The sequence below is a fragment of the Chiroxiphia lanceolata genome, chromosome 3 (genome assembly GCF_009829145.1).
Source record: "Chiroxiphia lanceolata isolate bChiLan1 chromosome 3, bChiLan1.pri, whole genome shotgun sequence".
Lineage (NCBI taxonomy): Eukaryota > Metazoa > Chordata > Aves > Passeriformes > Pipridae > Chiroxiphia > Chiroxiphia lanceolata.
In genome coordinates this window covers 73,950,644-73,976,698 of record NC_045639.1, presented here as the reverse complement: position 1 = coordinate 73,976,698, position 26,055 = coordinate 73,950,644, and the positions used below count along the sequence as shown (strand labels likewise).

Sequence of the window (26,055 nt, the reverse complement as noted above, 5' to 3'; positions counted from 1 at the left end):
GTCAATCTGGATGAGTATCATCAAATGCTAAGCAGACATCAAGGATCACTAACATAGTAACTCAGTAAAGATCAACTGATTCTTAACTTAATCTTAACTGATTAAGATTACTTAATTGTGAATGATTTTGGTTGGAAGGGACTTGGAAGACCATATAGTTCCAACAACACTGCCATTGGCAGGAAACCTTCCACTAGATCAGGTTATTCAGAGCCCCATCTAACTTGGCCTTGAACACCTCCAGGGATGAGGAGTCCCCAACTTCTCTGGACAGCCTATTCCAGTACCTCTTATTAGTAAAGAATTTCTTCCTAATATCTAAACCTACCATCTTTTGTCTTAAGGACATTCCTCCTTGTCCTATCACTACATAACCTTGTAAAAAGTACTTCTCCAGTCTTCTTGTAAGCCCTCTTTAGGTATTGGAAGGTTGCTTTAAGGTGCCCCCAAGGCCTTCCCTTCTTTAGGCTGAACAGCCCCAACTCTCTCATCCTGTCTCCACAGAAGAGGTGCTTGAGCACTGTGATCAACTCAGTGTCTCTCCTCTGGACTCTTTCCAATAGATATTTTTTTTGTGCTAGGGGCAGCAGAACTGGACGCAGTACTCCCCTTGGGATCTCACAAGACCAGATTAGAGGGGGAGGATCACCTCACTCAGTCTTCTTTTAATGCAGCCCAGGATGCAGTTGGCCTTATGTGTTGGCTAGAAGTGCCCCTTGCCGGGTCACGTTGAGCTCTTGGTCCACCAATAACCCCAACTCTTTCTCACCAGGGTTATTTTTGATCTATTGTCCACCCAGCCTGTATCTGTGCTTGGGATTGCCTTGATCCAAGTTCTGGACCATGCATTTGACCTTGCTGAGCTTCATGAGATTCTAGTAACGTGGGTAATGTTACTCAACTATCCATCCACTTTCTAATTGGGCAGTGGTTAGGAAGGAATTTGTCTACATCTGCCTGTCATGCTGACCAATGTTTTTTCTTGTTATGTTGTGTGTGCTTATTCATTATGTATTTGCACCCCTCTGTTCGTCTTTGTCTTCTAGAATGAAGCAAAACATCACATAAAACAAGGAATAAATTATAACAGCAATGACATTTTAAAGTGCTTAATAGATTTCATCTTATAAATATCAGAAACATTTTAGCTCAACCACCACAGATTTCATCCTCAGGATTTGCATTTTATTTTCATTAAAGCTGATTGTTAATAAGTTTATCCTTGTATCTTCAATATTTAAATAGTTACTAGAGCTTGGATAAACTTTATTGAATTTAAATAAATGTAATAAGTTTTTCAAAGGAGCTAGCTTATATATACCCTAGGCAGAACAGAACTAAATCAGAATCTACTGCATAAAAATACTGCTAACATTTTTCCTTCTTATATTTGTGACAATATTTTTGAGTAATATAATCTTTATTATATTAGACATTTTTGTTATAATTATGGGACATGTAAAACATTGTATGATATATAAGGTTTTAACACTATACACAGTATAAAACCACTGCTGTTTTTTATTTTATATTTGATGGAGTTTTCTAAAAAGACCTTTTTTTTGTTATTGCTTATAATGATGATCATTTTTAATTCAAGTAAGACCCTGGCATCTAATTTCTGATTGAGAATTCCAGAGTGTGGATTCTTTTAAAAATTAAGTCTAGTCCTTGTCATGCCTGCATCAAAATGGAGGCGAGGGGAATGAGGTTGTTTTTGTCCATATTAATAGGTTTTATCCCATTAATTAATTAAGCTGATGATAGATTTCAAAAAGTTATCAATTGAGAATTGTTAATCAATAAGTGGTGGCATATCCTGCAGTGATCTACTTTCATCCAAATGTTATACAAAAGTTTTATTAATCATTTTGATTCCATTGTAAAAAATTGAAGATGACAAAGTCATACAAAAAAGTGGGAGTAAGTCAAATTTGTCACAAGTCAAACTTTATTGCATGATGAAATGAGTTCACTGAAACAATTTGATAAAACCTCATCTGAGAACAGAATTTATGTCAAAATGAAAAGTAATAGTTTTTTTTTCTTCTGAGTGCAGTAACTAAAGGTCTAGGTGACACAGCTGGTTAGCAACTGGAAAAAACCCAACACTTCCATGGAGCTGCAGTCAATCTGGAAAGTATGACAAAAATGCTAGCTATAAACAAGGAATCAATGTTACCTCTGTACTTTATTTCAGGAAGTTGTGCTGGAGCATGATGTCTGATATTTTAATATTTAGTTGCCATCTCTAGTAAAAAGTATAACATTAGGGAAAAAAGAGTATTAAACAGCAAAGAAGAACTGAAATATTTTAGTTTAAGTACTCTTACTTTTTTTTTGTAATAGGAGAGTTTTTCTTTCCTGTACTTTGAGCCACAATATCTACATTGTCTTGTAAATAATGTCTTTGACAGTTTGCTTTTTCACAGTGAGCATGTGAATCTTGTTCTTCTAACAATTAGAACAGCCCTTTGTGCAAAATTCCCAGAGTGAAGTGATAAGAATTAAGTCTGAGATTTTTTATTGTTGAAACTTATAGTCACCCATCTTCCAGCTACATAAAGTTTTGTGATCTACTACCTCTAGTCCTCTTACATACAATTTCTGTAACTGTTGACTAAACTGAAGTTGGTGGAAAATACTTTAGTGAAAGCGTCCTGTAAATCAACAGATAGAAACTTTGTGACTGTTTTGAATGAGTACTCATATTACATCTTTTCAGCTATTAAATCTAATCCATGTTGGCATAGCCAACTGAGAATAACTAGAATAACTAGAATAACCTCGAATAAGAGGAAATAATGTAAAGTAACTAATTAGAGAGTTCATGATGGTTTAGTACTAGCATTTTTCCTTGACTCATTATTCAGATAATAACAAAGGAGCAAACAGAAAACAATGCCAAAACCAGTTCTAGACAGTGCTAGGTTGATCAAAAGATATGCTTTATCCTATATAAAACTAATGTAGGTAAGATTCCAAACATTTTTGTCTAGTTGAATTCACATAAAAAGTTGTTTCTGTAGTGGTGGACAGCAGACAAATTTCCTCTGCAAAACCTTTTGCCTTTTTTTTTTGTTTCTTTAGAAGGTCTGGATCTCTAGAGAAGTGATCTTGTTGATTACTAAATCAAGACCCTCCTTTAAAGACTCTAAAGGGATTGTAGCTGAAACGACCATTAGTTACCACAGCTATTCAAAACTTTGCCAAGAAAAGAATTAGACATGCTGACATAAGAAAGTCTAAAGAAATGAAACAGTTGTGTAATATTTACAGTGTCAGTAAAACGAATCTGAGTAAACTACCTGTCTTTCAGTAACTTTTTGTTGCTGAACAGTAAATATTGAGAAATAGCTCAACAGCTATTTCAAATGTGTTAGTTGAGCCTGTATCAATTGAATCTGTCATAATATGTCACTTTCTTATGTTAAAGTACTTTATTATGCTAATAAAGTAACAACTACTATTCCATCTAACTGCTGTTCCATCTATATTTGATATTGTTAGCAATTAATTTTAAATTACAAAAGTCAGGATCCCACAAATAAGGTATGACATCTAAATTCAGCTATCAAATAGCAAGTTTTTTTGTACTTTATGGTATGCTACTCACATTTGGCAAAGATAGTAATTTCTAGTAGCTACTTTCCAGGACCTGTGAGGAGATTATCAAGAAGCTTCATCTGGGTTTTTCACAGAGGAACCTGGCAGGAAGCCAAAAGGCAACAAGCATATATTGAGAACTTCCAAGGGTGGAAATTACGTAATCTCTCTAAACAGCCTGCTCCACTACTTGTTTGTAGAAACTTTTTCACTGCATGGATAGACAAGTAGTGGCCTGGCTTATCCAGAGAAGTTAGGTAGTTGCCATCCTTGGAGGTTTCCTACACTGACTGGGTAAAGCCCAGAGCAACCTGGTCTGATCATGTAGGTGCTTAGAACAGAAATGTTCTGATGTCTCTCCCCACCTGAATTATATGTTGATCTTTTGAAAGATAATAGAAAAAGAATTAATGTCAAAGTAATGTAAGTGACTAATTAAACTAAAACTAGCAATAAGTTCCTAATAAAATCCTAGTGGATTCAAAGGTAATGAAGATCTTGTGACAGGAACAAAACCTTGTCACAGGGTGCATTTTCTATAATGTAGCAGCATGAACAAGGCAGTTTAAGATAGACCGTAATCTTAAAAGCAAATTACAGTTCTTAGTTTTTTAGATCATTGGCAGGGAAATGCACTTCTATGAACAGGAATAATGCATAAGCTCTCTGTGCATTGAGTCTGTTAGAAAGGTTTAAGGAATTGAAGCTGGATTTTAGCCTTCCTCTTTTTATCTTAAGGATGCATTTTCTCTAAAGGGAATGCAACTGAAATTCAACTCTCAGGTTAATAATCCCAAAAATTTGAGGTAGCTGAAGAAGTTTACTTTTGACTTAGGGTCTTAAGCTGAAGGGGCATAGTGGATTAAACAGAAGCCTTATGAATTTTTCCTTTTAAAAAAGTATATTCCTTTATTTTTAAAAGTAATTACTGGCAATAAGTGTATTGCTGCCTATATAGAAGTAAAATTACTAAAATGCATTTTCAGTATATGTGTAGTTTTGTGTATATTATACAATTACAATATGATTGTACTGACTGTATAAACAACTCAGATAGATAGTGTATGACTCCACTTGCATTTTTAATATAAGCATTCATAGTTGCTACATCGATGCAAAATGTCAGCAGCAAAATTCTTACCCGAAGACTCCATTTACATTAGCTAAAAACCTCCATTATTATGGCTGAATATTCTGTAGTTGTAGAGTCTAATTAAAAATAACTATTAGCCATTTTACAGTTTCCATGTTTAGATTGTATTTAAATTCTTCATTTGAGTAAACTAGGTGAGACAAAAGCTTTTCAGAAAATTATCATCAAAAGAAAATACAATCTGTGTTTGTACTTCCCTTCCCCAGTGTTATTAGTAGAAGCCATAAAATGCTTCCAAAATTCCATTTCCTCTCAAATTAATGTGATTGTTTATCTGGGTTATATTTTATAGAGTTAATTTTCACAGACAAAACATCAATATCTGCAAATACACACTTACATAGCATGGCATGCTATGACCATGCACTACGCCACATATACTTGCAGATTTCTTGCTGAAGTTGTTTGTAACTGTATGTGTAGATTGAATTCAGTGTAATTTTTAAATCTGTCCTCTTAGAGGTTATGTACTAAATATCAGCCTTGTAAAAATGAAAAAATGTCCTCCCTTTTATTCTTTGAATACTACTTTATGTAAAATAGTCAACAAGCTGCTTGGAAGTAAAATGTAAATGAAGAAGCAAAGGAAGATGGTTTTAACCACTTTTAACCAGTGCTATAGGCACTTTTGTAGCAGAAAATAAATCAGGGATGTCTTGATTTGTTTGTTAACAAATGAACATCTCACAACTGCAAACAGTAGCAAAACAGAGAGGCTTTATATGGCTGTGAAGATGAATGCTTATCCTTTGTCCCCACCTTGGTCAAGCAGCTGTTATGGTCCATTGTTCCCACATGTACCATGCAAGAGGTCCTAGTGCTGCCAAGGGACACTTTACTGCACAACTCTTATGACCAGTGGAAGCTTCACCCTTCAGCTAGTTTGGTCAAGGCTTATCAGAAGGTCTTGAGTTCACAGAGGGGGGTGGTGCAGTGTGGGAAGGGAAGAGATGCACAACCACAAATTATCGTCTGCAGTGCAGTCCTTCAGCACATAGTATGGCTGTGCAACACTTTCATTTTGCTCAGGACTGCACCTTGTGTTGGAATGTTTTCATCAGACTTCCTTGTTTCTACTTGCTGTTACAACCTTTAGTTGGCACAGAATTTTTCTCTGTAGCATCTAGTTTACCATCACTAGTCCTTGGATGCTATCATAAAACGGCTTATATTTCAAGAACTCTAAGGTCAAGAATATATACTATTTAAGATTGTGTTTTCAGATAGATAAATCTTTTTTTTTCCTCTGAAGAATAGAAACATGTATGCGTTCATTCTAAAAAATGGAATCATCAATCATTGCCAAGTGAGATAAATATTCTTTGAAATGGAACTTATCAGAAAGCCATTTTAGAATGTACTAATTTGTTAATGTTCTTAAATGTAGATTGATAAAATCCTAATTTTACACCATTCCTCTCCAATTCATACTGAGAAATAAACAACAGAGAATTCTCTTGCATTTTTTTGTTGTAGATAAGTGTAGGAGACACTGGTACTGCATTTCTGGAAATTTGGCTCCTGATTTCTCTTACTTTCAAGTCATGCTGCTTTCAGAATGAAACAATAACCAGGAGAATGAGTATTTCAGACATAATATATATTAACAAAAGTGGTTACATGTGGCAACATTACATTTTTAAGTCAGTATTTCTAGCAACTATTTTTCCTCAGTTAGTAAAGATTCTGGATTTTCTTTGTGTCAGATGCTTAATTTTTCTTCTTACAATAATATTCTAGTTCAAGAATATTGAAACTGAATTACTAAAGCTCAGAAGAGAATCTTGAGATGTCAAGTTATGTGCATAAATTTTGTATCTGTGGTCTCAAGCTGGGATATCTGATTGTCCTGTTCTGTCATATGAGACATATTATTTCTTGATCAGTTATTTTTCTAATTTCATCTGTAACTTGACTCCATTAGAAATAGCTATAACATATTCAGTTGTATATGGTTTTGTTTCCAATGACCAAGGGTTGGATTTCCTATAGCATTTTTGAAAAGAAATGATTTGTTACTCACTAAGATTCTGTTAAAGGTATAGGACCAAAATTCATTACTGCCAACAGCCTTCCAAAAGATCTGTTTTCTCTGTCTTTGTCCAGCTGCATCTGCTGACAGTTTCTAGCGATTTGGCTTCAGACTCTTAGGATCTGCTATTTGCTTCACATAGTTTGTTATGTTTTGCAAATTTCTACATATTGATCGATGACTTTAATGCAAATTAATTTAAGTTTCTTACTTTACCGTTTTTTTTTTGCACCACCTGAAATATCATCAATAATACACAGTCCATAAAAAGTCATCCACTGTGGAATAAAGCCTTGCTGGCTTGATTAATACCTCTAGGTTCTTAATACTAATGGAAATGAAGTGCATATAATTTTTTTGACCAGTAAACCCTTACCAAATTAAATGAACAGTGCCAACAGTGTTTTACATTGTAACTAACTACAGTAGATCTAACTATATAAATGCTCATAATATCAATAGACCATAGCAGAACTTTGTGTAAGGTAAGACAACCAAAATAAAGGAAACACTGAAGTGCTACAACATTGTGTGGGATTTTGAGAATTACACAGTATACACAATATCAACTGAGCAAAAAATGCATAAATGTATGAATTTATATTATTGGGAATAAAATCTCTGTATCTTTGTTTAGAACAGGCATTCTGAAAATGATGTTATTTGCAGCTATGTTACAGAGATACATTACTTGGGCAAGAGTTTTCCATAGTAGCCATATAATTTCTGTCATTACATATTTACATTTACATGTAGTTTACAAGAAATTCTTAGTTTACCGCTTTCCAAGTCTCATATTGTACAATTTCTCACTCTGAACTTTCTCTTTTCATATGTGCACATGCACACACACATACACACATACACAGGAGTAATTCAAGAGCTGTTGACAGAGTAGTAGATGCTGTAGGTTTCTTGTCACTACGATTTCCATTAAATTTTGGTTAAAAAAATAGTACAGATCATTCACTAATCCATGAATTATTGCCATAATAACTAAAATGAAATGGAAATTGACAAAATGCATTCTATTATGTGATTTAGTTTTAAATGCTCCAACTGATTAATAGCTATCTATAAGTTTTGTAGTGATTACCATAAACTAGTAAGAAGAGTTGTACTTCGTTAGAACTTACTCACTTAGCACTTAGCACTTTCAATTTTAAAATGCTCTTCATTTTGTACTAATTCTTTTATGCTAAAATAGGAAGAACTGCCTCCTGGCTCTTTCCCTGCACTTGTACAAGCATATTCACATCTGCTTCACAAATGTATTGGCTTCTAAAGAGCACAGTGAAGCAGTGACAAGAGAAGACATATGTTGAAATGTACATTTTAAAAAGTTTTAAAATATGTGATAATGTATGTCCATGTTTTCTGCAAGATGCAACAATTTCCTTCCTTTCTATCCCTCTAATAGTGCTTTTAATTTTCTCTAAATACTGCTATGTCAGTTTAGGAAAGAGGAGGTAGAATAAATCTGTTTCCTTACTCACAGGGAAAAGAGAGTTTTAAATTTCAGACTACCTAGCACAAGAACAAACCTCCTCCATATGCAGTTTGTGTTTTGCATAATTTGATTGTCTGCTTCAACCTGTTTCTTCTGACTTATGGTCTGTTTCTCTTTTTGTATTTCTGTTAACAGAAAGCTGACCTTGCAGTTGCACCCTTGGCAATTACCTATGTTCGTGAGAAGGTCATCGACTTTTCCAAGCCCTTTATGACTCTTGGAATAAGTATTTTGTACCGCAAGCCCAATGGTACAAACCCGGGCGTCTTCTCCTTCCTGAATCCTCTCTCCCCTGATATCTGGATGTATATTCTGCTGGCTTACTTGGGTGTCAGTTGTGTGCTCTTTGTCATAGCCAGGTAACATGTCAACTTTTGTGATTTTTTTGGCAATTGTTACCATTTTTTTCTTACTAATAATTGTCAAAAGTCACAAAAATTTTCTTTCATACTCTTATATTTAAACTTCATGATGTACAGAAGAATATTTAATGATGAGGGTTCTCACTATTAATATTCTCTACTGCCATACTAAGTCTCCAGTTTATGCCACTAAGTCCTGAGTATGCTAGCTAGCTTTCTTCTTTTCTTAACAAATTTATAAACACTAGAAAGTTTTCAAAATATCTTTTCCCAATATGTTTGCATTTAGAAACATAACTGACATGGTTTATTTTGTTAGCCCAATTTCTTTTTATGCTATGGTGCTTAATCTCAAACTGAGTACTTAGTTGCCCATGTTAATTCTAGATGTCCAAACCGGGCCTCTACCTCTATACAAAACAGTTTATGTAGATTAATATCTTAGAAGTAGGGTACAGTAGTTAGTTTTTGCTTTTTTTTTTTTTTTTTTAATTATATGCTATCCCTGAGATACCTCACAGAATTTAAAGTCTCAGAGTGGAATATATTTGGAAGCTTAGTTGAGATTTTGAAATTAAGGAGTTGAATACATTAATAATTAAATTATAAATTGATTTTATATAGCACTTTTTTATCTATTTTCTTCGACACAGCCAAGTAGAAAAAAAAAAAATTTCCTTGTTAATTTATTAAGTCTGAGTCCAGATGCTCGCAGAAGTAGTTTTACATGTAACTTTGGCTTTTGTTGTGACAACAAAATAAAACCAATCAGAATAGTAAATCAGCGATTCCTGGGGTTATAAATTAACCTCTTTTGCAGATTCCTCCTAGTAGTCACTTGTAATTTTTTTTTAATCAAATGCATATGAACTGTAATGTCTTTTATTTCTTGATAAGTTGGGGTCTTTTTGTTTGAGTTGATAATGCAATCTCACTTCAGTCCTGAGATTCCTATGATTTCATTCTGTGGTTCACAGTAGAATCTTCATGTTTTTCTTTTTTATATTGTGCTGTAGTTAGTATCAGGATTCTCCATCTGTCTTTGATACTCTCTGTTTCATTTTAGAGAAGTTGTATCATTCCTCTACTAGGGAGAAGCAATATTTTCAGAAACCAGTTTAAAAGTAATTTAGCACCTGTACATGAAGTACATGAGCTGTTAAAGTAATATAGATAACACTGAAACATAATGTGTAATGAATAACTTTGCTGTGTTCCTTCTTCAAAAGTCTGCTTTAAAGAGCAAGACTTATGATGAAAGTTTCTTGAAAGAACAGTAGCTTTTAGTGGACTATATAACCAGAGAGTATACTCATTTCTGAGGTGTTCCTGTGATACAGATACCTCTGAAAGCACAGCTGAGCATAAATCACAACTTATCTTGTGAAATGCCTCATGTAAAATATTTATGTGTATGTCCAAAAGTTTTAACCCTACTGTTATTACTGAAGGACATATTCAGCATGATGCACAGTGCTTTTGACAGACAGCTCCCACTAATGTTAGTAGGAGTTGTATGGCTGAGTTCTTACTTGTGCTTTGAAAATGTGTCTTGACATATTTTTTAGGAAAAATAGATTGTCTTGAAGCCCTTTTTTTTTTTTTAATTAAGCAATTCAGCCACTTGAGCTCTCTAGCAGAACTGGAAGTAATGTTTATTTTTACACAGAAGCACTAGATAGTAGACAATACTGCTGAAATTTTTTTTCACTTGTTTTTGTAGACAGCACCATAAATTCCTCATATAATTGGAAACATTATCTTTATTGTAAAGCAATACGAAATATGTTTTATACTGAGCAGAGGTTTGGTTTTTTGTAGAGTTGTATAAGGTACCTTTTTTACACCTAAATTTATATTAGCCTTCAGATCTAGAGATTTTCAATAATTCTTAACTTGTACAATCAAATATTGATAACACATTTAGAAATAAAAGATGTAGGATTATGTAAGACAATCTACAGATTTTATTAATAATGCAGAATGACTTAATAGTATGTGATAGCATTTTCCAACAGTATCCCTCATATAGGGAAGCAGGTCTAAGCTAAAAATTAAATCTCCTGCTGAATACTAAACAGAGAGAAGAATGTTATTCAAAAGTAAAAGAGTTTTTTGCAAATACAATTCACAAAATGTATCTGTCATGTAAAGAGAGATACTTTGAAGTGTGGTAGTGAAGAGGACTTTGCAGCATAGTGGTATGTATTTTCAGCGCACATTATATGCTAGGTATTGCACAGTTGATGTATTTTTCAGTCCTGGTGTTGTGAAACTGTTGGACTGTATGCCATTAAATTAATAGCTTCCACCTAGAATGTCTTATTAAGAAGATTTCTATTTCATAACAATCCTTTCATAATGAATGTTTAACTACCAGTGTTTCATAATAATTACTATGTATTTCATAATAAGGTGTACCTATGTTTGGAGCAGTACTTAGTATGTCTTTTACAATATGATGTTTTATAATTACAGCTCACCAGAGTATTCAGTATAGAATATTTATTTTTAAGTTTAAACCTCCCATTTTTTTGTCAAGTGTTTCGTGATTTTAATGTTTCACCACGTCTTCTAAACAGTGTTGGAGTGTAAGAGGTTGGTACATTGAAAATGGAAAATACCATTGTGCTACCTGGATTTCACTCAGTAATTAGCAGTATGGTCATATTTAGGGAAAGGTGAAGAAATTACTAAAAGGTTCGAGAATCTTTAAGAAGGAATTGTTGAAAAGACTACCATAGAGTAATATATTAGGTATAAAAGGGGAGAAATGGAATATCAATCTTTATCAGTCTTTTTCTTTATTTGAAAGAGCATTGGATTTTCCTTCTGTTTGAGAACCAGATATAAAGAGTTGGAATCTTTTCATACTCTACAAGAGGAAAAGCTAGGAGAGATTTATGTGTTAACTGGAGAGCTTTCCTATTTCATTTTCCTCTTGTAGTTCCTCCCAAAAAGATGGTTCTACTTATGAAAGTGTAAATTTTGCGTTGCAGGTAGGAAGACCCTATATGTGTTGTACACAGTGTTTGCTTTAATTGTCATTCTTTGTGGGAGTTATAGTAGGCCGTGGTTTCTCCATAGATATAAAAACCTCTTAATCTTGTTTGTTTCAATTGTTGAATCTTGGTAGTTATGGTCATTAGTCTCTAAAAGTTCCTCTCTTTATTGGACAGACTGATGACTGATAGATAAACCCAGTCTGCATGACACTAAGCCTATTAATTTTCTGTGAACTGAGAAATTCATATAACATTTTTTTCTCTTGTGACAACAGCAATAGATCTGTTTCTGATGCCAGATAGCAGTGTGTTTGTGTGTCTGCTAGCACTGTCTTGTGTCATCTGAAATCTTGTTACGTTCCAATACCTTCCTGCTACACCTCTGCTTTTACTTGTTTCTTTGATTTGGAATACCAGTTAAATTCACAGTTTACATGTGATTAGAAGGAAAAATAATACTGCAGTAAATTTTGCCAACTCCTTTTTGGAGTTCTGACAAGTACAAGCCGTTTTCTGATCTGTATAATAAGAAATCTCAAATACTGGAATTTCTTTTCATTTCTGTCTGTCAGTGTAAACCATAGTTTCATTTCAAAGCAGCATGCTGTTTTCTTACAGTGTTGTATATCAACTTCATAGACACATATTGTTCCTTCTTTTTCATTAGTCTGTGTACATGAAACAGACGTTTCCTAATTTTGGTCTCTGCAAAATCTAATGTGTTGGTAACTGAACATTTATCTTAGGCTTTTCTCTGTGAAGAAGCTTAGGAATAGCCTGCTGCTTCAAACTTGAACAGACGCCTGAACATTATCTCTCTCTGGAGTGCATGCATATTCTTTTACATCTCATTAGTCTTCATTTTTATTTTATATTTCTTGATCAGCTGATTTCTGTCCTTGAGCTTGTCTGATCGATTTTCAAGCTACCTCTTGAAAACTATCTTGATAGAAAGAAAGGAGAGAAAACTACTTTTCCAGTTACTAAGGAGCTCTCATTCCTATATTACTACATTGATATTTATTCAAGTTGGAAGTTAGCATATTTACCCTTTATTCTTAACAAGCACTCTTCCTATGAGAATTATATCACCTGAGGTCTCCCTGGAGAACTACAGCATATGCTATGAGGTGTTTGCAGGAATAAATTCATCATCCAGTAGGGCAATTCAGATGTCAACCCTGAAATCTGCTTCTTTTACGGTCTTACAGTACTAAAATAGTTTCGCCTCAATTGTAACACAAAGATTTAATTTTGCCTGAGCTGTAATGCAAGTGGGGATATTGTCACTCTACTATAAAATGCCATGTAAATAGACAAGGATAAAAGCATGCCAAAAATATCACACTTTCAAAAATTATTCCATAACAATTATTTCAAAATCAGAACATTTTATTTCTTTTAAACCAATTTGCGGTTTATGACCCTCGGTTGATTGCTTCCAAAATATTCCATAGAATTGTCTTCTTTTCAAATAATTTTTTATGGTTGAAAAGCAAGTCCTTGTTAATGCTTGAGATCATCTTTATCGTAAGCAGAAAGCAACTGTGCCAGCCTCTGGAACACTTGAATTTTTTTGTCAACTGAACTAGGCACATTGCATGACAAGAATTTTTCTCTCTCTTTTGTAGCTTTTTTAGCTTTTTTGTTAACTGATATATTTCTGTAGCTACACCAAGAAATCCTAGTGTTATGTGAGAATGTTCTAAAAAGATTACTTGCTGAGCTAAATATCTTCTCCTTTACATGAGACCTGGGAAATTTTAATTTTAGATTTCCATCATTCAAATGAAGTTTCGATAAATAAGATAATACAAAGATGATAACTCAATTATATCTTATTTTTTTTTGCACCATGAGCAAATTATTAAGCATGTTTTTCACTTTTCCCTCTGAGTATTATAACAAGGAAATTGTACAGTCGTCTTGCCTGGACAGCTGTAACTGGAAACTTGTCCATGGTATTTCAAATATGTTCAGATATTTTTGAGTATCACTTTTCCCAAAACATAGATGACAGCTTTAAACTGGTTAAACAGTTTACTGCAGTGTATACTATTTACACTAGCATAAATTTTCATAAACTCTAACAGCATTTAAGTCTAATTTTTTCTGGTCGGCACACAGATCTGATGGTCATTCATCTTTTTTTCTTTGTAAAACATAATGCAAAACATACTGCAATTATAATTCTTTCTTATGGCCATCATATAAGTTCTGTAGTTATTTTGAAAAGTTGTGATACAGATTACAATCAGTGCTATATAGTCCGAGTGTTGTAGATGAGGATATGTGGTTAAAAGAAGGACATGCAAAGCAATGAGGTAAGCAACAATCTCTCAATTTGCATTTTGACACTTGGAAAAATGATCACCTTCTCTGATTACCTCCAGAAGAGATTTATCTGGGTTCAATATCAGTTTGTAAGGTCTGTAGTTTATAAATAAACAATTCTGTAGGGACTCCTCATCCTAACCCCTCAGGATTTGCTTGAATAAGTTCTGAATGCTTTGAATCTCCTTCAGCTGTTCAAAGAGAGACAAGACTTTCAAGAGGGCTACAAATCTACATAGAAGCCCAACATCTACATAATAACCTCTATTATAATACTAATAGAGATCATAATGAGAAAACTTATCTTTTAATCTTTTTAGCATAAACATCCACTTCAGATTTTAGGGGGAACCCCCCAGTTCACTAAATCCTTTCTATATTGGTGGTAGATCCCAGATACTACTTACCATGCATCAAAACTACAAAGAAACTACTGCCAGCAAAGCAACTGAAATGACTTAACTGAGGCTGACTGAAAAAATCATAACCAGATGCCTTTGCAGTCCAACAGAAGATAGAGTACCCCCTTATTGGCTATATCTCCATATGTATGTTGAAGAAAAATGTGTTCACTTGAAGACAATCAATTCTGGATTCCTCCCCCAAGAAACTGACTTTTTTTTTGTCTCTGCTGATCTAGCCAAAATGCAGAGGCAAAATGTTGGAGGGGGGGATCATTCTAGGAAAACAGTTCTGGTGGCTTCTGCCTCAAGGAAAGCATCTTATAATATGCATTTGTTTGTACCACTTACTTCATCAGCATGTTTTATGTTAATTCTTGTTCCTTTATAGATTACTGAAATTGGAATTTTATTTTTTTTAATTAAGATTATAGTTGTGTCCTTATACTGTGTGAAATTGAAGGTGGCCTAAAAATTCTTTTCATCCTTTCTGTTACTTTTTTCCTCATTATTCTGAAAGCCATCACAAGGTTCTTCAATTCATCACTACTTCTCCAACAACCTAAGTATTTTGAAGGGCTGAACTGGATCGTAACTCTGCTCATCCTTAAGGAAATTGGTGTCTCTTACTACCAGCAACTCAATCTCTTCATTCTCACTTAAGCATGTGATTCCAAAGACAAGAATTAAAATTTAGATAGCTATAGATAGATCATTATCTCTAGTTGGCTGGAGAGCTCATTCATTCTGTACCCACTCTGACTTTACTTTTATGGTTTCCTATATGCAAGTGTTACATACTTTAAAATATTTATTCCCTCTCCATTTTGATGGAACACTGTAATGCAGTCTCTTATAGAATCTGAGGGATATTTATGGAAAGTTGTTTCAAGCTCATATTGAGCTATTTTTCATTTTGTGATTTCTCTTTATTTCAGTTACTTGTTTACATGTTACACTGAATATTTCACAGCCCAAGCATGTCAGGATCCTATATACCCTTTTGAATCTCAACAGTACCTTGCATCTTAGGATCCCAAGGGTCTTCACTAAAGCTTTTGGAGAGGATTCAGCTACATAAACCATCTTTAATAGTAAAATTTCCTAGGTTTTTATCAGTGAACGACTTCTGGAATGACTTTACTCACTGAACTTCTGTTATTTTGATTTTTTTACTGACTAGAATTGTTCTGTTTAATTCATTCTGTTTCAGAGTTCATTGGTAGATATATACCTGAATGCCATTCACTGTTAATCTAAATCATGATTTCTAACTGCCTATGGCAGTTGCATTTGCATTCCCTTCATCTTTAGAACAAGCTGGGTGATGCTGGAAGATATGTCACATGTATTTTGATTTCTTTTACACACTCATGTTTGAATTTACATGACCAGCTTTCTGTGACATTTTTTTTGCACACTATACGACCAAGTTAAAATATTATAAATGTACACACTATGAAATTAGCTTTTGAAAGTATCTCTGCAGTCAAAACAGTGACATTTCTCATTAGAAATTTGCTATTGTCTTTATCTAATTGGTTTTAACTAAAAACAAAGTAGATCTCATCTACCTAATTTTGTGGTTTTAAATGTCTTGGATAAAAAAATTCTCTAAATGAGTCAATATCTCACAACTGTTTTGTCAAGAGTTCTATAACACCACACAAAATAGTGTTTCATATCTACTCTGGACAGTGATTTGTTAATTTCTATGTACTGTATTAACATCCATTAGCAAACAGTCCTTGCTCCTAAAAAAACGACCTGAGGAAAAATTTTATTTAGTTTTGAAAGATTCTTTACACTATGATAACATATGCAGAGGTTCATCCTTATTTTTAACAGCCCTTGCTAATCACCAGCACATATAGTACATGAGAAGAATATTGAATTGCTTTTATGAAGTAGATCGCTTGAAAAAAATGTTGAATCTCCAGAAAAAGTACCAAACATTCTTTTTTGATATTGAATCATTTAATTCTGTTCTGTCAAAAAAGTTTCTTCCTCTACATGTGGCAAGAAAAGAAAACACAAGCCTAGCCTTGACACTTTGTACATTTATTTAGCAAGTGATAGCATGGAATGATATTAAATGTGCCTAAAGAGAAGGGTTCCTCTACATATAAAGCTGAATGTTTCAAAGCTAAAATGATGCTTTAGAGAAAGATCAGAAGGTTTATTTACTTTAATTTAAGTTTGGTAAATGTGTTTTACTCTGACACACAGTGTATTAGTAGGGAGAAGGAAACTGTAACTCTCACCATAATGCAGTTTTCTCATGAGATAAGCAAACCATGAAGTCCTTCAACCCAAAAAACAAAACACAAGGATCTAGTGGAATGGGAATACAATCAAGAATCCAAGAAGGTACCACAGTATTATCAGAAGATTTTGTTAATTATTGGATACAAGTAATAATTTGAAAATGTGCAAGTTAGCTGATGACTCCTTTTCCATTAGCATCAGTGACTGAATTTACAGAGTGCCTAGTGTATTAAAACATGAGTTCAAATGGCAGCTGAACTGCTGAGGGTTTTTTTTTTGTTTGTTTGTTTTGTTTTGTTTGTGCTTTTTTTCTCCCCAAAGTCAAAATGGAAAAGCTGCTGTAGGAACCTTTTTATATATTTGAGTCATTTCACACATACATCCTGCTTGGAATTCTTGACTTAACAGTGAAAGATTTCCTTGAGAAAAAAAGTAGGAATTATAGGGATAGGACGCAAAATTGAATGTTAGCAGTCATGATTACTATTTACCCTTCTTCTGGAGGCCCAGAAACATAAAATAATATTGAACAAAAATGACTATAAGGATTGAAAGGCAGTTTTAATGCTAAATGAGTAAAATATATAAAAATTATCATTATTTGTTTGCTAGATATGTGGACCCATATGTGATGAATTCCTTCAAATCATCTAAATAAAGAAGGAGACATAAACCACTGGAAGCAAAGTCAATATATGATATGATGGTTAATAACTTTGTAGAAAATTCTAACAACAGATGTTCAGTGGAATGAAATAGCAGTTTCTGTAGGATAGTATTTGAGAGCTCTCCATTGAATTCTTGTTTCACAATTTCTTGAAGGATAAGAAAACTTGGGTAACAAAAGTATTTTATGAATTTTACTCTTTTATTCTCTAAAATAGACCTTGTGCTGTATGTAATGTTAATAATGCAGATAAAATTCTAGGCTACTTTTAGATATTTATAACTAAATAGTCAAATGTCCAATTTCTTGGAGTGGTGTAATGTGCCTGTTAGAATATAGGGTGGGCTTTTCTGTTTTTGTTTGTTTGGGGTTTTTAAAATACACATGAGCTTCTGACTTTGGAATTGGAAATAATTGAATTTTTGCAAATTTAGCTAAAACTGGATTTTCTAAATTTCTCTATCTCTCTATCATTATCCATTATATTCTGAAAAAAAAAGTAAATAGACATGTAAGTAGAGCTAAATTAAAGGAAAAATGAAACAGAAAAAGAAAACTCCAAAACCAAATAAACCTTACCTCTTTGAAAGATAGAGAATTTTTTCCTTGAAGGAAAAGACTATTAGACCTGGGTCACGGTTAAACATTATACTTTAAACCAGAGGCATATAAGAACCAAGGAAATAAAGTGGGAATATTTCTTAACTTTAAGTGTTGTTCACTATCTGGAGAAAAATAAGATTGTTCCCTACAAGTTTCTGTAGTCAGACATATGAGAATTATATCTCCTGCTTATCTTTCTGATTTAGCTGTTTCCAGAAGTTTACCTGGCTTACGCAAGCCTTCAGTCTGTAACTCACTAGAGAGTATGTCATTTAAGCAATGACAAGACTTGATCAGAAATCATCCTGAAAAAATAAGTATGGTAACTGGTTTTGATGGTGAAACAAAATCAGTAGTGTGTCCTTCAAGCATTTATGTTTTATGTATGGAAGTCACTCTGTGTAAACTCTGATGATGGTGGAATTGCTTTAGTATAAAGCTTATCACGCACTTTCAGACTTAGGAATAAAGTGAGTGCATTTTTGTTGTTTGGTTTTGTTTTTTTTGGTTTTTGTTTGTTTGGTTTTGTTTGTTTGTTTTTTTCTGTTTGCTTTGTTTGTTTTAAATTTTTTATAGTATTATCAGAAGATTGGTCTTTAGCAACAAAGGTATCATTCTCACAGGACAATTATTTGACAATATTGAAAATTTTGAGCATCATAGTTAAAAATACCATATAAGCTAAGGGATATAGATGATTTTATTAGAAAATAGTAACTGTTTAAAATATCAAAATGTTTGTCATTAGTCATTCTTCCAGCACAACAGTGAAGAGTTTAAATTTAAGTATTTTTTATTAAATAAAAAATTTGGGCACATTGCTCTCATTATACTGTTTGTTTTGTGTGGCCATTGGATGTGTGGCACCTGCACTTTCCAATTAGGAGTTTCCTGAAGACTTTACAACAGGTAGCTTCTAGCTGTGAGAAAGAACCATGAGGACATTACTTCAGCTTGATGATATCATTCATATAATTTCACCAGACTAAAGATAGCAAAACACCCAAATCTCAATTGCCTCTTTACTGCATGGAAAAGAGTGAAGTGGTAGATAGCAGAAAGGGGTTATACAGTTTCTTTCCATTCTCCCAGATATGTAAAGTTCTTGTCCTTTCCTATGAGAAATGTCTTTAGCTTTACAGAGAATAGGATACTTATTTTCTTTTAACTTATTTGGTTAGTAGAAGTAAAGGTACAGTGTTTCTGTAACAAGCACCATCAAAAGGGATATAAAGCAGTTTTTCGCTAACACTGACATATTACAGCAATTAATTAATGTTCTGGAGCAATTTTCTTGGTAGATATTTTGGAGCAAAAAACAGAAAGGTTTATAGCATAATGCAGGTTCAGATAAGTTCCTATGAAAGAATTCCACTGCTTAGAAAATTCTCTGGTTTTGTGGCTGACACAATGTAACCATTGAGCCCTATCCAGAAGGAAAATGGAAGCAGGCAGCAGATTTTTATGCATTTTACTGCTTTGCTGTGGTCACAGAGCATGGCAAAGTTGATGTCTAGTTGCAAAAATATCTGAAAAAGGCTTCTAATTAGTCATATTTATCCTCCACACACTTCTCTCTCTTACTTTGTCTCTCTTGCTCTCCTTTTCTTCTAAATGGACATGTTAGAGTAGAGTGAGTAGTTAATCATGTCAAAATCCTGGTCAGTGTGCCCTTCATTTACTGTAATGAAAGGAATTTTCACCTTGCTTCAAATGTAACTGTAATTAGATAAAGTTACCTGGAAAATGGATGACAGGCACTTTTCATATCTTTCTGTTCAGCTGCTGCTAGAAGCCCATTTCTACCTCCAGTTTACATATTGGCAGGGATTTTTAATGTTCATAACACCTTCCTCATCATCCTGCTTTTTATACTGTGTAGCTATTTGTACCTGCACAAAAACAAATTTCAGCATGAATGAGAGTCATGGTGTTGTGCCTGTACGCACAAATCGAAGTGACTCCACAGGTGAAGCAGTGAAGATTTCTGGGTGGTATGGAAAGCTTAATTGGGCTTTCCTGTAATACAGGACAGCTTTCAGAGCATCACCAAGCAGGGTCTTCTCTTGTTGCGACTTAGCAAATACCAAATGCTTGCTTTAAAGAATTGACAGTTCAGAATGAGCAGTTAAATTATTTAAACAGTTAAATAGGAAGAAAATTCCTAGGAGGTGTGAAGAAAATGAAGTGAAAAATGAGTACATTTCTTAAGAAGTTAGGTTCAGCAGTCATAGTTCATCAGCTACCTCGGCAGGAGCACATTTCAGTTTGCGGTCTACATTACAGAGTAAGTGAACTTCAAGGAGGATTTTGAAAGAGGGGTATTAATTTTGGCCTCAAGGCTATTTTCACATGAAGTCTGGATAAGATTTGATTGACAGTGGTGGAATAACTGCACAGTTTGTCCTATGGCAGTGACATTAAAATCACTTCCAAGTTTGTCTTTCTATTTGGGAAGAGCAGTGGATGAGGAACAAAAAAAAGAAGAAAATCAGAATGGTTGTGTTTCAGATTAGTCTGTGTGGAAAGGAATGTGGTTGTAAATATTGAAACTTGATGGAAAGCTGTGCAGTTACATGGGATAGCAGCCCACAGTAACTGCCTTTACAGAAGCATACAAGTTGCCTGTAGGTCCTTTATCTCTGAGACATTGGTTTTGTAGCAGCTGAGCTTCTCTGGTGTTCTTTAACTCACAAACATTTGTTTTGGGAGTCTGGTTAGGGGGAAGATAATAGACTAGATTCAGGTAGGCCATGTGTTAGCTAGAAGCAGTATGTTTGAGTCAAGTGATGGGGTTAAATACAGAATGAAGTCAAGTCAATGGTCCTTGGTAAAAAAAAAAAAAAAGTTAGTGTAACTGTCCTTTCTAGGGAGACGGAGAAAGAAAAAGGGCTATTCACAGTCTATTTCTGTAAAAAAGAGTGTTACTGCACATGTCCAGAAACAGTTTCAATCTAGTCACTACATTGTTGACATACGACTTCTAGAATCATGGTTTCTTTGAAACATAATCCAGAAAAAATCTTGTGCTGAGGCAAGAACTGATAAGCCTATTACCCTGACAGAGTATTTCAAATTGGAGACCTGGAGGGGTAAATTCCAGCTCATCGATAGAGCCATGAAAGAGGCACCTAGGTGGTGAGCATGTGAGGATGGGAGTTCCTATCAGTGCTGTCAACAAAAGAAGCACAACTATCTCATCAGTATCAAGCTGAATATTTTATAGGTAGTCCATATCCAGGCCATATTTATTTGAAGGTGAGAGAAAGGTTAAGAGATTACAAAAAAACCCCAAACAACAAACAACCAAAAAAAGCCCCAAAACAACTTCAAGTATTTATCCACAATTGGGATGTGGAGCTTGAATTCAGAAGAGTCCCTGAAGTAAACCCTTGTAGTTCAGTTGCAGGTACTTGCAAATTTAAAAAGTGTCGTGTGTTTGAATTCCTTTTACCATGGTCTTTCCAGAAGAAAGCCTGTGTGTTCCATTACCAGTAACTGAAATATTTGTACAATTGTTGGTACAGTTGAGAATTGTTATGATATAATCAGAAGAGATGAAACATTTTGTAATCAGCTGTCAAATAAGACAATACATGATTGTCCTGTCATGTTCCTATAGCAGTCAATGTGAAATCTCATACTGATTTTAATAATAGCATAGTTGATCCTGAAGACAAGGGCTGGGGTCCAGGGCTTGCTTTCTGGCCCAAAACGCCAGAAAGTTTCATATGATTAAATGTGCTGTCATCCCAGTTATCCCAACCACAATGCTTACCAGAATTTCCTGTCTCTTTGAACCATATCTGGGCATTATCTGAGCTCAACGTGGGCCAAAACTTTGAAGAGGAATGCACTAACAAATAAAATATATGGACAATTGCATGGTATTGCTGAAGTCTCAGTTCTTCTCAGTTCATGATATTTATTCCTATTTATTTTAATGCTTTGATGAGATTTTAATCTAATACTTTAAATACAGAATTATCAATATATATTTGTATTGATAGTAAACAATGTAGAGATAAAAGATTTTGCTTCTTTTTTTTTTAAAAAAAACCAACCACACAGAAAAAAAGGCACCAAAACCCCCTAAAACAAACCACAAAACAACAATTCTCCAGGTTTTAATTTGTAATGACAAAACTTTTTGTTTTTAGTCTGAGTGACATAGAAATGCAAAAATATACTCACTATAAATAAATACTCTGCATAATCCCGTATTACATAATTAAAGTTGGTAATTCACTGGTTTTATTTAAAGTTGTTTTATTTTGGCAATTTTTAAGCACATAAAGAAAAATAATACTGCTCTTGAAAATGTTTTGATGGCTTTTTCTGTATGTAAAAATCAGGTCTGATGTGCCTATATTAACAGATATCTTATTATATCGTGATCCTAGTGTAATAATTTGTCTATTCCTGACATTCTGATGAGTGACATTTAATGTATGTATTATTCTAAACTAGATAACTCCTTTGCTGTGATGCTCAACGTCTGCTGTCAAGAAGCCTGTTGCAACATTGATTGCAAAGGCCAGATTTGTTACACAACCTTAGAATGAGCTCACACCAACTTTTTTTAAGGAGTCCATATATTTTTACATTGCAAAATATGATTTCACACTTCATTATGTACCTGTAGGAAGTCCTCTGGAGTACTCTACTTCTTCCCTCAAACTTGTGACAAACTCTTGAATGAGTTGAGGAAATCAATAGATGCTTTACTTTTTAAAGAGGGAGCATTTGAATTTCTCAAGTGCCCTTCTTTCTTATATTGTGTTTTGTTCTCTTAAAGAGAAATAATTATTAACTTATTACTTTATGTTACTATTATAGGATGAAGTATCACTGTTGTATATTACTAATTTACAATCTCATATATAGATACAGAATAACCACTGTAACAATTTTGTTTGTGCTAAGATGGCAAGGTCTTCAAATTAGTAGTGCATATGAGTCTCTTATTATTGCAAACATACCAGTCATCAGCAATAAACAGTATGAGCAACTTTGCAAGGCCCAGTAGGGTATTACACAGTGATGTACTAAACTATGCCAAACACTTGCTGACCACTCTTCCTATAAAATGTATTTGGAGATAAGGAAAAATATAGATCATGAGGTTTAAGAATTAAAAGTAGTCTTATAGAGATAGTGGTTAGTAGGTGTTTTTATTAAAAAATAATTAAATGAAAAATCAATGAAATGCTTGTGCAGCTCCTATCTTCTACATAAAATGTTGAAATTCCTTAACATAGAAAGACTGGCTAAATGTAGTTTTTGAAGATGTGCTAGCTTGATAAGTATTTGTGTAAAAGAGTTTCTGAGAACACGGCCCATCCTTTTGGTTTAGGAATGTTACAAAATATGATGAAGTACATGACTGTAATAAAACGAAGACTAACATTTTCCAGACAAAATTAAGTGAATCATATTAATCAATACAGTTTACATATTTCTGTTATTTCTTGAGTAACATATATAATTTTTTTCTGGAAACATGAAAGTTGGTGGGTTTTTTTTTCATGTAATAGATCATAGGCTAAATATCAATACGTGTTATTTCAAAATGTTGAGCTAAGATACTGCTAACATTTTGCTAATGCACACTGAGCATATTCTTTGAGTATTCTTAAATCAACAGGGGCAGATTTGCTGATTTTCTTTGACAATAACTTCTACATTCTAGATCAGGAGTTTGGTTTCTATGATTTACCAAAACCTCGAAGATGTGTTTTGGGGAATATAAAGGGAAATCCATGCTAAAATTACTCTTCAGTAGATTTGACAGTCTAGCTTTGGGAGCAGATCAGTGAACATAGTGGGAAGGAGCCAAGTTATTTTACATAGTAAGCTTAGGAAAATTGTATTGTTTTTAATATTACTTTAGAGTTGCTTAATGAGTCATTTTTAATTCAGGAATAATCTGAAGGCAATGGAGGTAATAGAAACTTCTCCGGACAGATATAAACAATGCATTACTCAATTTTTAAACATATATAAAAGCATCTAGAAATTGGGAAATAATAGATGCATTTTGTTTTTTGGAAATGAGAGTAATGTTTCATGGTTTCAGGATGTCAGAGCCTTTGCTAGTTATTCACAGACACAGCATTTTTTAAAGATAATACTCTTCATAATACACAGTAGCATTATTTTTTGTTGCCATATGACAGAAAGATAGCAACTTTAGTTCAAATATGTGCAATTTTACTAGAACTAAAAATCCAACTATTCCTTAGTCTGGGCTAAAATGAATGCAAATTATACTATATAAAATTAATCTTTTTTAAAACAGTAAAAGTTTTTAATTAGAGTATAGAAAGATAAAAGAGAAATGATGGAATTATAGGGAAGAGAGAATTATGTGGAGAAGATAAATTATACTTTATTATTTACCCTTTTTCAGAATGCAGAAAAAGAAGGAATATTAAATCAAATTGAAAATAGCATATTTAAAACAGAAAAGAGAATTTAATTAGTTTTATTTTTGTAGATTGTTAATTAACCTCTGGAACTTTTCTCAGGCTAAAATAAAAAAAGGAGTCCTTTGCAATAAAGCTACAGTGATTAGATATACAAGTGCATCTGAGGTAATGCTTTATGTGTAAAGCAAAGGGTAGAGAGTTATAAAGAATCTTTCCCGGTAGTGTGTAGGCAATTTTCAGGGTTTTTTCCATCTTCACATGAAATGCTAGTACAAATATTAGTCAGAATCAGAATATGTTTTTGCAGAAACTTTCATTATCTCTTTTCCCTAGTTCACAGAGCAGTAGTGTTGAGGAAAAAAAAATGATCAGCGTGGAAGGAAAATAGCAGGCATTGTGATTTTCTCAGGTTAATATTTAGTATGATAACATTCCTACTGATTATGACAAGTTTAGTAAAATAGTAAATCTACCTCATAGATGTTACTGTGTAATGTCACTTTATTTCATGTTCTGTGCATTTCATTAACCCGTTTACACTGTCTGTTGTGTAAATTCTTTGTGCATCAGATGAATCCGTATTTCAATTCATAGAAATTTTACCCCAGACTCTAGGTCTATTACAACATCACCAAAGGTCATGGAAAATATTTCCATCAACTTCTCTAGACTTTAGTTAAGGTCCATTTGAACACGTACATCAGCAAACAACATGGAATGCAGTTAAGTAGAAAAAAAATGATATTTCAATGAGGTGAACACATATAGGATATAATGTTCTCCTGAGTTTATTGAGTTAGTATTTGAAGCAATGGTGAAAAATATGGCCTTCAATTTGGGCCTCTATGAATGTTACCGGCATCATGACCACTATGAAACAAAAGCTGCAACTGTCATCTAAGTTGGTTCAGAATATGCACCTGAATATTTATTTTACTGTAGTAAGTGACAATTAGGTAAGTTTTTCCCTACTTCCCTGTTAATAATTCCTGATTTACAAATTTGTGTCTATTAGTTCGATTAGGTTAAATGGCATGTGTTGAGACTGAAAGCTGTTGTTGATTAAAATAGTTTATAAATCATGACAGACAGAGTGGTAAACAGGTAGGCTTTCATTCTTGCGAAAAAGCAATTTCAAGAATCATAAAAATATTAGTTAATGAATTTGTCAGTTGAATACAACAATGTGGAAAGAAAAAAGTAAAAGACAAAATTTGAGGTACAGGTAATTTTCAATTTAGGTAAAGGTTGTGGTTTTTATTTTTCCAGATGTGTCTAATAACTGCTGATGTTTAAGCAGTTTTATCTGTAATAATAAATGTCATCTTTTGTATTTAAAGTCAAAGGATCAGAAAAACTTTGTACCTGAGTATCTTTAAAAGTGTCTCTACCTGTTTACTGTGCTGTCATTATTAAAAGCCTCACAAACAAATATTTTACTTTTATTTATTGTATGCAATTTTGACATCCAGTTTTAAAAAGATATAAAAATGCACATAAAATAATTGGTGCGTATAACTAATCATAAAATGTAATGTGATGGTATATATTTTATATGATAATTAGTATTTTTATTTAAATTAAGCATATATTTATCCATATATTATATTTGACTATGTAGATTCAGTAAAAGTTAGTGCCTATATATTTAAAATATTGCTAGGGGCAATCCAGGTAGGAATT

At 33.4% G+C, this 26,055-nt stretch overlaps 1 protein-coding gene across 6 annotated transcripts in view; it reads left to right on the top strand.

Moving 5' to 3' along the window:
• GRIK2 (glutamate ionotropic receptor kainate type subunit 2) overlaps positions 1-26,055 on the top strand; it is a 366,025-nt gene that overhangs the window by 226,726 nt on the left and 113,244 nt on the right. For all 6 annotated transcript variants that reach the window (XM_032682341.1, XM_032682343.1, XM_032682339.1 and 3 more), the window contains one exon: positions 8,437-8,660. In XM_032682341.1, the coding sequence (XP_032538232.1) occupies positions 8,437-8,660 (224 nt within the window). The remainder of the gene's footprint in view (positions 1-8,436; positions 8,661-26,055) is intronic.